The 12,611-nt window shown below is 45.1% G+C and overlaps 1 protein-coding gene across 1 annotated transcript in view; it reads left to right on the top strand.

Moving 5' to 3' along the window:
• PPP1R9A (protein phosphatase 1 regulatory subunit 9A) overlaps nucleotides 1-12,611 on the top strand; it is a 397,958-nt gene that overhangs the window by 178,158 nt on the left and 207,189 nt on the right. Inside the window, 1 exon segment of the mRNA XM_033931097.1 lies at nucleotides 11,565-11,697. Coding sequence (XP_033786988.1) covers nucleotides 11,565-11,697 — 133 coding nt within the window.

Below are 12,611 nucleotides of genomic sequence, written 5' to 3'. Positions count from 1 at the left end.
GGCAGGAGGGATCCCAGGCCCTCCTGCCCTCGACGCAAACCCCCCTCCCTCCAACGACCGCCCCCCCCAAGAACCTCCGACCGCCCCCCCAGCCGACCCGCGACCCCCCTGGCCGACCCCCACGACCCCTCCCACCCCCCTTCCCCGTACCTTTGGAAGTTGGCGGACAGACGGGAGCCAAACCCGCCTGTCCGGCAGGCAGCCAACGAAGGAATGAGGCCGGATTGGCCCATCCGTCCTAAAGCTCCGCCTACTGGTGGGGCCTAAGGCGCGTGGGCCAATCAGAATAGGCCCTGGAGCCTTAGGTCCCACCTGGGGGCGCGGCCTGAGACACATGGTCGGGTTTGGCCCATGTGCCTCAGGCCGCGCCCCCAGGTGGGACCTAAGGCTCCAGGGCCTATTCTGATTGGCCCACGCGCCTTAGGCCCCACCAGTAGGCGGAGCTTTAGGACGGATGGGCCAATCCGGCCTCATTCCTTCGTTGGCTGCCTGCCGGACAGGCGGGTTTGGCTCCCGTCTGTCCGGCCAACTTCCAAAGGTACGGGGAAGGGGGGTGGGGGGGTCGTGGGGGTCGGCCAGGGGGGTCGCGGGTCGGCTGGGGGGGCGGTCGGAGGTTCTTGGGGGGGGGGCGGTCGTTGGAGGGAGGGGGGTTTGCGTCGAGGGCAGGAGGGCCTGGGATCCCTCCTGCCCGTAATGTAGTGCGGGGTGGGGTTAGGGGGTCGCCGTGGCCAGGAGGGTTTGGGCTCCCTCCTGGCCCGATATTGTTGGGGAGTCGGCGGTCCTTCGGGGTGAGGGTGCGAGTGGTCCTGCCGGGGGGGGGGATGTATCGGACGTCGGGGAGTCGGCCGGGCAAGAGGGCTTGGGCTCCCTCTTGCTCCGATCGTGGATGCGGGTGCGGGTGGGAGCGCGTGCGAGCGGTCAATCGGGGTGGGGGTGCGAGCGGTCCTGCTGGGAGGGTGAATCGGGCGTCGGGCGGGGTGGGAACTATGTTTAAAAACTTTTGTATACCGCGCTCAGGCATATAACGCGCGAGGGGTATGCGCGGTACGTAAAATCACGTATAATGCGCGCGTTATATCCGCGAAAATACGGTAGAGGCCCTGATTCTACAAAGTGCGTCCCGATTTTAGGCAGCTGTAGGTGTCCTACAGCTGTCTAATCAGCCAATCGGGATGCACATTTAAAAAAAAAAATGCTCTCCAGACAGGCCGCCTATATTGAAGATGCCTCCGGGAGCCTAGGGAGGCCCGCAAGACGCCTAAGCTCACCTAAGGGCCTTAGGTGGCCTTACGCGTCCCCCTAGTAAAGGAAGAGACACTTACAATGTAGGCCAGCAAAATGCTGGTCTACATTGTAAGTAGACGCGGCTGCTATACTTATTGCGGCAAGGGATCTCTCTGCCGCTATAAGTATAGCGGCCGCGGCCACCTGGGCCAATCAGGCCTTAGGATTAGTAGGGATAGATGGACCTGCTATGCCTAAGGCCTGATTGGTCCAGGCTTCTAGAGCCTGGACTAATCAGGCCTTAGACTTAGCGGGGATGGGCCGGGAAGGGGTGGGCCAGTATCATTTCGACAAAGTGGGCCTGTCGGCTGGACGGCAGCAAGACCCGTCCAGCCGACCAACATTTAAAGGTTAGTTGGGGGGAGGGAGGTTAGTTGGGAGGGGAGGTCGTTAGCATGGGGGGTCCGGAGGGGTTCCGGCTTTCCGGCAGGAGCGGTTCGGCACCCTCCTGCCGGTGATCGGACAGGCGGCCGCTATACTTATCCCTTGCCGCAATAAGTGTAGCAGCCGCGTCTACTCATTAACCTGATTCTCTAACATGCGTCTGTAACATGGACGCCGGTTACAGAATCGGGGTTTAGTGTAGGCCCGATTCTGTATGGGACACCTCTCCCGGGCGTCCTATACAGAATCAGGGCCAAAATGTTCATTGCGAATGAATATGATGTTATGCATTGGTATCTAAAATGTTCATGGTTAACGTTTTGGTATGTCGGTATTTGCTGTTTGTAGATGTTTGTAGTATGGCATTTACGGCTGCGGCCATTAATAAATCCACATTTTGTCGAACAGCAGTGAGTCTGTGTAGTATTTGCAGGTAAGAGGATGAGAGGTTGGATGGGGGGCAACAAGTGCCGAGTGCCAGTTTTGTAGCTTCACAAGTGTTGGTAGCTGTTTCTGAATTGCTAAAGTTAAAGGTGGAAAGATGTTGAATTGGTTTTCAAGTGTTTTAAGGGCAAGAAATATTGTGTTAATGGAATTAATGTAAATTCAGAGTATTGGACTGCAAATTGTGGTGTTTTTCAAGGGTCATCTTTGTCTCCTTTGCTTTTTAATTTGTATATGAGCTCTTTGGGTGAATGGTTGACAAATTTAGGCATTTTTATTTTATCTTATGCTGATATTTTCATCTTAAGTCGAGTACTGGATAATCTGGAGGCGGCTTTGAGATCTGTTCAAAAAAGTAATTATATTAGTGGATAATTGGGCAGCCAATAATTTCTTACATCTGAATAAACAAAAAACTAAGGGCCTGTTTTACAAAGTCGCACTAGTGGCTGCTGCGCGGTAACAGCCCCGAAACCCATAGAGATTTAAAGGGCTTCGGGGCTGTTGCCGTGCGGCAGCCACTAAAGCGGCTTTGTAAAACAGACTGTAAATTAGTTTGTTTTAGTTAATCTAAGTGGGTTTATTAGTCTGAAAGTAGTACTAAGTACTGAAAAAAAATCTTATGATAGAAGAAAAATCTACGGTTTTGGGAATTTTGGATTGCGGTTTGTCATTTGAGAATCAAGTAAATGGATTGGTAAAGAGTTTTTTTTATAATTTGCACCAGTTATGGCAGCGGTCTCAAACTCAAACCCTTTGGTTTGAAGGTACTTGGAGGGCCGCAGAAAAAATAGTTAATGTCTTATTAAAGAAATGACAACTCTGCGTGAGGTAAAACTCATTATAGTTTATAAATCTTTCCTTAATTGCTTCTGATAATTTCAGCTGTACAAAGCTGAAAGCAGTGCAACATGCAGAAAGCGAAGTTTAGAATACTCGGATCTCAGTCACAAAATCTTCTTACTGTTCCCTCGCTCCGTATTTTGAGCACCACAAGTACATCGAATTTTGCAGTCTCTGCCCCGACCCTTTGGAATTCATTAACCCCTGAATTACGCAATGAAAACTCTCTAGAAAAGTTTAAAGGAAAACCTAAAACATTCCTCTTCAAAGATGCCTTTAATCTTTAAAATCTCTTCCGCTTAATTGTTACGAGTCCTTCTTGCTCTGGCTCTCAGATGAGATTCCGCCTCTTTTTGTATCTCCCCTTCATGACTTGCTTTACTATTTTAAGATGGATTTCCTACCTCCAACCCTTTTGTCCCAGTTAGTCCTGTTGGTCTCATGTTCGTCATCCTTTTTAATGATTTTATTATGTAAAACCACTTGAGGGGTAATCTTCCGTTTTGCGACAAGTGGCCCACAAAGTTTTCACCTGACAGTTTTCTCAGAATTCAGAATGAATGAGCTGCTTTGCCTAAACGTGTATCACAGAAGCGCATTAATTTGGATTCAGAAAATCATTTCGGGTGTTGCAACAAAGCTGTAAAATTGTATTGTTTGCCGAGTGGAAATTGACAAAAAAGATTTGCAAACAGGGGTTTCATGCACAAATAGAAAATGTCAGGATTTTTGCTTGCAAAGCCCCAGTCGTGAAAGATTTTACCAGTCAATAAGTACATTGGCTTCTTGATTTCAAACTTTTGTTGCTACTTTGTAGTGACAACCCAAAGGATTGTAAGTAAGAAAAAAAAGAGTTGAGCATGGTCCAAGATACCCCAGCACGCACTATGATTTATCATTACATAAGAGCTACCTTGAAACTACTCAGTTGACAGGACACCTATTGAGCAATTTAATTATTAAAGAGAATGGAATGACTCATAGTGACTCCAGAGCTTCCCCAGCAAATTATTACAACAAAGTTAGTGAATAATTTGCCTGCAAGGGTGCTTTTCTAGTTCTTTGGCGAGCTGTAGTGTACTGGAAGATATAAATGTAATACTGAAAAGCTTTTTACCTCCTGCAGAGACATTTATATACTTCTCTGCATAGATCCAGTAAGTGTATTGTTCCTGGACCAAGCTGAATTCTTTTGTAGGTTGGAATTCATTTGCATTCTCATGAATGTAAGCCTTTTCGGGATGTTGTATATGAGTTTTAAAAAGTGTAGCTGTATTGGTTCAAAAATAGGTATCTAAGGGGGTCATTCCATAACTTTAGTGCACCAGTTTCACAATGGCATCTGAGCACTCTTAAGCCTTTGTAGATTATTAGCCTAAAAATGCTTCTGGTGCGCAGAAATTTAGGTGCAAACATTTATGCCAGGTCAGTGACTACTGTAAGCTATTGCACCATAGTGATGCGGTGTGTAACTGATAGTATTCTATAAGTTGTGGACATTGTTTGACGACATGTCTGTATCCAATCCATATTCCACCTGTGTGTATGTACCCCCACTGTAGCACTTAGGAATTACCTGGCTTGTAGAATACACCTAGAAACATATGTCATACCTGAAGAGTGGGGCCCTTTTTTCAAAACAGTGGTAAAAAATAGTCTTAGTGCACCCTTATGCAGGTCTTTCCTGTGGGGTCTAGGACGATTCTTCATGGCAAGTTCAGCGTGGCTAGTTCAGTACTGAACCGTCATTCCATGCTGAAATGGCTGTAAAGATTTAATGGGTCTGGGAGCTAAAGCAGGACAAGAATTTCAGGCTGACTGCAACCCCCCCAATTCTTCCCCCCTCCTCCCTCCCTGTCTATGATTTGCTGGCACCTCCCTCAGAAGGGGACAGTTCGTGATCTGGCAGCTCTTGGGCTATGCCCCCCCCACTCCCCAAACTTCTTCCTTACCCCTTTCCTCCCTCTCTATGATCCACCAGCACCTCTCCCTGCTCCTTGAAAGGGTGATTCAGCTCAGCCTCCTCCCTGGCCACGATCTGCCTGCATCTCTCCCTGCTCCTAAGGTGATGATGGAAGGGGACAATTCTGCGCGGCCATATCATTGCAGCCACGCTGAAACATCCTATAATAAAATTGCCACAATGAATCATCCTATTCCACTTTCCCATGTACTAAGGCCATTTTTACTGCTGGGGTAAACTGTGTTGAATTTCCTAATTTTTTATATTAATGGCAATACACTCATTTTGCCATTAGTGTGTGGCCATTAAAACAGATAGTGCATGAGCTCCAGCTACCACCACTCATTATTACTCTTGGTGAAATTCTGCGTGGCTTGGAGATCAAGATGGCTTCGAGAACGGACACCTGAATGGCTGTGCTCCTTGCTTCATCTGACCCAGCGTTCATTGCGACACTTCCCCGGCTATATTATGGGGAAGAGGAAGGGGACCTCTCGCCCTAACCCTCCAGCGATTGGAGCCTCCCAGCGTTTGGTGCAGATGTTGATCCAGAGCGCTTTTGCCCATTTGGGTTAAGGCTCCAGACCCACTATGGGAGAGAGCCCGCATTTTCTGGGCGATCTCGGCGCAGGAGCAAGCTGGGCTTCGCTGAGCCCAGAGCAAAGGTCAATGCCTCCCCAACCTGGAAGTGAATTGGTGCAGGGGGCTGATGAAACCCTGCCGCTCCAGGAAGGAAGGTCAGATTCCACCAGGGGAGAGACGCCTGCACTGGACTCCGTGGAAGAAGGAGCAGGCAAATTAGACCAACGAATCCCCAGCACCATAGAAGAAGAGGTGAGAGGTACTTTGGGAGAGAAAATTGTTACCTTTGGGGAGCTGAAAAGACCTGAAAAGATTGATATGGAGGCGCTCTGGCAGGCCTTTCAGATTTGAAAATAGACTATGGAACTGTCTTTTCCAGGGTTGAGCAACAAGGGGCACTATTAACTAATTTGAATGAAAAATTGGAGAAACAAGAAGAGAAGTTAAGTGAAATGAAAAGAGTGGAATTGGAAAGGGTTAAAGAGAGCTCCTATATTTCTCGTAAGATGGAAAACTTTGAAAATCAACTAAGGAACTTGTAAATTTTCCAAAGTGTCCCATTATTTCACCGGTAGAGATGGCAAAAAAATATTTTCAGGAGACCTTAGCCATTCCAAAAGAGAACTTATCTCCAACTGTGAGAGCCTACTACCTAAATATAAAGAGTCCACAAGGGGAGTCTACCCGTAAAGAAACTTCAGTAGATAAAAATGTGGACATGAATTTGTCAACTAATTTGAAAAGTTCCCTTGAGTTCATAACTGATAGAACCACTATGTTGCTAACGTTAGCCTTGGATGGGGAATTTATTTTACGTTTGTATTTCTGTCATATTAATGATAAGTTTTTGGGCTCTAATGTGTAAATTTTTCCTGATTGAGCTCAGAAAACTCAGAGACGAAGGAAAAATTTCTTGGCTTTGCGGCCAAGAGTCCTCTCTCTGGGGGCTACATTTCTTGTTAAATTTCCTGCAAAATGTTATGTATCATATCAAAATAAGAATTTATTTTTTGAGCCTAGAGAGCTTTTAGAATTTATTAGGCCAAAAGAAGGTTTGGTGACCATGGCTAATGAAACCTGCCATCCGGCTGTGGGATGGGATATCTAATGCTGTTACTCTAATATAGCTTATTTACTGACTGGAAGTTTATTTCCTTTCTTGGTCTCCTATATTGTGGGTTATATTGTGGGCTAAATAAGAGTAATTATTACTTCTTTTGTTTTTTCAGAATTGATATATTTTGTTTTTGATTTGTATCAAGTGGTGATTCTCATGCTTGCTTGTAAAATTGATAATTCAATAAAAATATATTTTTTAAAAAAAATTCTGCGCAAAAATTCAAAATTCTGTGCAAAAAATTAGCAAGTTCTATAAAATTCTGCAAGTTTATTTGTTAAAAAGTGAACAATATTTTTGCTAATTATTATCCATATTCCATGTAAAACAGAATGTTTCTTCTACCTTTGTTGTCATCATGTTGGTTCCAGTTTCTTTTTTCTGCTTCTCCGATAGACAAGCAGGGTAATGCAGCCCCACTTGTTGGTGAAGTCCCTGTCACAAAAAAAGAAAAAAGAGAATGAACGAATAAATAAATCAATGAGATGTTTTCTTCAAAGAACCGCCAGCACTCGTTTTTTCTTTAAACCAAAGACACTTATTTTCTTCTCATGGATGGCGGTTCAATTCTGGCGATGTTCCGCACCAACGGCGCTGCGAACTCGCTGAGGCTGCTTTTGTCTTTGATTCCTCTTCCCCCTCAGGGCCCAGGAGAGATTCCGCACTCCTGTGATGCATCTGTTTACTTCCGCAAACTAGGCTCAAGTTACCCATTATTGCTCCTTTTCACCTGGTCCACTATTGTAAATGGAAAATCATTTTCATAACATCCTCAGGGTTTCTTAAATTTTGCAAGGTCTTCACAATCTTCGACCACCACTTCATATTCTACCTTCAACCTGGGATGTCAACATGGATTTGGACCTGTTGTTGCAGGATCCCTTTGAACCCTTGGGATCTGCTGCACTACAATTCTTCACATGGAAAACAGCTTTTTTAGTGGCCCTAACTTCAGCCAGAAGAATTAGCGACTTGCAAGTACTGGTCATCTATGACCCATATCTTCCATTTTTTCCTGACACAGTACTTCTCCTACTCTTCCAAAGTTCTACCAAAGGTAGTTACAGATTTTCACTTCAATCAATCCATTTCTTTGCCATCATTCTTTCTTCCTCCACATCATTCTTCAATGGAGCAAACTCTTCACACATTGGACTGCAAAAGAGCGGTACTTTACTACCTAGACAGGACTGCTTCTTTCCTTACCACCAATCAGCTATCTGTTTCTTTCAATGCAGTTACTCAAGGACATGCAATTTCTAAACGAGCTATATCTTCCTGGATTGCTCATTGCATCTCTTCTTCTTACAAGATAGCTTCCATGTCTCCTCTGGTCGCATTGAAATGCATCAAGTATGAGCAGCAGCTTCATCAGTTGCAAGCTTGAGAGCAGTTCCATACAAGTTAATACGTTTTATTAAGCTTTATGGTTTAGACCAGAGTTCAGCACAATCTGTTCTTATCAATTAAAAACTCTCAAAACAAACAATCAAAGAATGGATTTACCTCTTCTCATTTTCTTATTCAAGCTAGTGACTCACCAACAAGTGGGGCTGCATTACCCTACTTATCTATCAGAGAAAGCAATGTTACTTACCTGTAACAGATGTTCTCCATAGACAGCAGGGGAATGCAGCCAAACTTGCCTGTCCTCCATCCCCTCTAACCAGCTTTCTGCATGAGCTAGAGATATACTGACAGGCTCGGGGGTGGAGCTCCAGAGGCAAGGTGGCCGCATATGCTGAGTAGTAAAAAAACAAACAAAAGCTACTGTTGCTAGGGGAGAGTTCCGTCAGGCGTGCTCAGTCCAGGGACTTCACCAACAAGTATGGCTGCATTCCCCTGCTGTCTATGGAGAACACCTTTTACAGGTAAGCAACTTCGCTTTTTCTATCATCTGCGAATTCTCCTTCAAGTGGCTCTATCCATTTGTCTTTTCTGCTCTCTATTGTCTATTCCCTCACTACACCTGCCTCAGACATATTGATCATTCCTTTTAGCTCTTTTCTGCCTATTTCTTACCCTTTTCTTTTTTACTTTTCAGCTACCTATCAGATTTCCATCTTTTCTCCCATTCCCCAGCTCATTTCTTCCTTAGCCCTTCATTCCCTTTCATCTTCAATGTACCTCCATGAACATATTTCTACCCTTTGTTATATTTATCCTCTCATCCATTTCCTTGCCACCCTCTCCTCCCCCTCAGGGTTCTGCCATTCTCAGCATCTTCCTTCCTCCACTATTATAGCCTAGTATCTTCTTTCGCTTCCTTCCCTCTACACCCTCATCTCCAGCCTGACATCTCCACCTCACATCTCCAGCCTCTCTCTTTCTTCTCTCCCTCTCCACCCTCATCTCCAGCCTGATATCTCCCTATCTCTTCCCTTCTGTACTCTCCCCCATGATCCATCATTTCTCCCACTCTATTCTTTCACTCCCATTTCCAGGCATCTCTCCAACATCTCCCTCCATCTCAGCCTCCACCTCCTGTGTATTTCTCCCTCCCTCTCATTCATCCCCATGTCAATACCTATCTCTCTCTCCCTTCCTTGTGCCCTGTGTCAAATCTCTCTATACCCCTCCATGTATCAGCTCTCCCTTTCTCCCATCTATTATGTGCAATTTTATCCTCTCCCCTCACCATGCATGTCTCCCCCTGTGCCACCAACTTTTCTTCCTGTCCTCTGTCCTCTTAAGGCTTGCTTCTTTGGGTCGTGGTATTAGCAACGACTCTCACATGCTGCCTGCCGCTAACTCGGAAGCCTCCCCTCTGCCGTGGAGAGACTTCTAGGTTAGCGGCAGGCAGCATGTGGGAATTACTGCTGATACCGCAACCCTAAGATGGTGTCACAGTCAAAATTCTGCTCAGGAAAAGGGAATTTTGTGCGACTGTGCAATTCTGTGGAAATTCTGCATTGCACAATTATGCAAAATTTTGCCAGGAGTACATTATGTAGGCAGTAAGGGCTCACATGTTGATCATTTAGGCCTGGATTCTGTATAGGAGACCCGGTCTCAGAAGCCGATAGGCATCCTATATAGAATTGGGCCCAAGGCTGCCTAAGGTAAATCCAATTCTCTAACCGATGTCCATGTTACAGATGCTGGTTAGAGAATCAGGTTATTGTAGACGCGGCCGCTAAGCTTAATGCGGCAAGGGATCTCCCTGCCACGATAACTTTAGTGGCTGCAGCCGGCAGTCCACCCCCTGAACAAATGCGGCAGGAGGGATGCCCAATCCCTCCTGCCCGTAACACCCCCCACTCCCACCCCGAACGAATGCAGCAGGAGGAATGCCCAATCCCTCTTACCCGGAACACCCCCCCCCTTGAAGATCACCAGCAGGACGGTGCCCAATTCCTCCTGCTGGAACCCCCCCACCCCTTCTAAAGATCACTGGCAGGAGGGTGCCCAATCCCTCCTGTCAGATCCCCCCACCATAGATAACCTGATGATCCCTCCCCCATGCACGGACCGCTGACAACCCCCCATGCACAGACACCCCCTGCTAACCTTTAACGATGGCCGGATGGGTCTCCGACGAAATCAGGCGAACCTGCCCCTTCTTGGTGCATTGTGGGATGCCTTAGGCACATGGGCCAACTGGAATCTTAGAGAGATGCGTATGGCCACTTGGCTAGTTCCGGGGCAAACCACGCCCATGCCTAGCCTTAGGCGAGCTTAGGCAGGCATACAGGCCTCCCTAGGCTCCCAGAAGCGCCTCCAATGTAGGCAGCCTGCCTCGAGAACTTTTTTTTTTTCAAATGTGCATCCCGATTGACTGGTTAGACAGCAGTATGACGTCTACTTCTGCCTATAATCGGGACACCGTTATAGAATCCGGCCTCAGTGCATGGCAATGTAGCTGTGCTAACTGAGTAGCACAGAACACACCTAGTCTCTGTCCCCAGACACTCCCCCAATGCAAGAATCAACCGATAAGATTAGTGCAGACTATAAATCACCAGAATAGAATATACATTTTTTTAGAGTGTGGGCACTGTGCACACATCCCCAAATTACTATGGGATACTTTAGAGCACCTCATTGCATGCCAATTTTTGCAGTGGTAAGCACGCATTAGTGCTTGCCGCAGCTTTGTAAGATGACCCCAATGATTGGTGCCTTTGATCAGGGCTAAAGAATCAAAGTTGGAGTCAGAGTCAGAGTCAGAAGCATTCTCGGATGGATTTGAAGTCAGAGTCCATAAAAATGTACCAACTCCAAACCCCAGCTTCAAAATAAAAACTTACAACATTGTGATATATTTGTGCTAGATCTAAAATACTAGTAATATAAGTTATATTTACCAGTAATGTAGATCCAGAACAAAAGAATTAAAGCCTAATAATAGTAGGAGTCTGTGTTGGTGCTGAAATCTGAGTTAGTCAGACTAGAAGATTTGGTGTACAAATCCACAGTCCTGCCTCTGACATGTGTAAGTGGCACATAAAGTCTAGATGTCAGTTTATAGAATTGCACTTATAGCCTTTATGGAATTTAAATATACCATACCATACATTTTCTTCTGTACCTCAAGTTTCAACAAGGATTCAATGCAATTTACAAGGATTCAATGCTGAATGATAATGTAAGGATTAAGTGTTCATGTCTAAGTGCATTTAGAGCCCCTTTTTCAAATCCACAGCAGTGATTCTCCCGAGGCAAATGCACCAAAGCCCATATGAGTTTATTGGGCTTTGATGCTTTTGCTGCTTGTGAATTGCTACTGAGGCTTTATAAAAGGAGCCCTTAATAAACTCTTGTATTAAAAATAGAGAAGTGATTACAAATAAATTTGTGTTCTCTGACCTGTGCATTGGTATTAGAAATATTGCATAGGATTGTGGAAGGCACTTGATGTGGATGAAAAACAGAAATGAATCCCAAGCTGCCTAGATAATGATGTAAAAATGTACCTTTTGTCACTGTTGGTTCTTATTTCCCTAGGTGTTTAATACTTATTCAAATGAAGACTATGACAGGAGGAATGATGAAGTGGACCCAGTGGCTGCTTCAGCAGAATATGAACTGGAAAAGCGTGTGGAAAAGCTGGATCTTTTCCCGACAGAACTAGAGAAAGGTGCCAATTATATTTTTCATTATTGCTAGAATTGTTCATATTTACGCACATGAAGCAAGAATGATTTAGTCATTCAGGGACTGAACAGACTGCTTTCTGTTTGTCTGTGGAACCAGATATGATGAATGACATGTTTTAAGATTATATAATCATAAGAACATAATAATAGCCTTACCATTGGTCTGACCAAATAGCCCGTTCTCATGGTGGCCAATCCAGGTCACTAGTACCTGGCCAAAACCCAAGGAGTAGTAATATTACATGCTACCGATACAGGGCAAGCAGTGGCCTCCCCCCTTGTCTTTCTCAATAACAGACTATGGACTTTTCTTCCAGGAACTTGTCCAAACCTTTCTTAAAATCAGCTACTCTATCCACTTTTACCACATCTTCTGGCAATGCTTTCCAGAGCTTAACTATTCTATGAATGAAAAAAAATGTCCTCCTATTGGTTTTAAAAGTATTTCCCTGTAACTTCATCAAGCGTTCCCCTAGTCTTTGTAATTTTTGACGGAGTGAAAAATCGATCCACTTGTACCCGTTCTACTCCATTCAGGATTTTGTAGATTTCAATCATATCTCCTCTCAGTCGTCTCTTTTCCAAGCTGAAGAGCCCTAGCCATTTTAATCTTTCCTCATAGGAGATGAGTTCCATCCCCTTACCATCTTGGTCGCTCTTCTTTATGTAACAAGAAAGTTCAGGAATGTACATTACCTTGAAAAGTCTTCACACCTTTCCATGTTTTTCACATTTCTTCTGCCTAAAATATACAGTTCAAAATGAACTAAAGTAGAAGTTTCTCTGTCCTGTATAATACGCTCTGTGTTTTCTACGTGAAAGTGCTCTTGAGTCCTTCCTTTACAGTTAGCAGATAAAGCTTAACTTCTGGCCTTCCTTTCTTGCAATGCTGCTT

This window comes from Geotrypetes seraphini, chromosome 2, assembly GCF_902459505.1.
Source record: "Geotrypetes seraphini chromosome 2, aGeoSer1.1, whole genome shotgun sequence".
NCBI classification, from domain to species: domain Eukaryota; kingdom Metazoa; phylum Chordata; class Amphibia; order Gymnophiona; family Dermophiidae; genus Geotrypetes; species Geotrypetes seraphini.
This window is presented reverse-complemented; position numbering and strand designations above follow the sequence as displayed.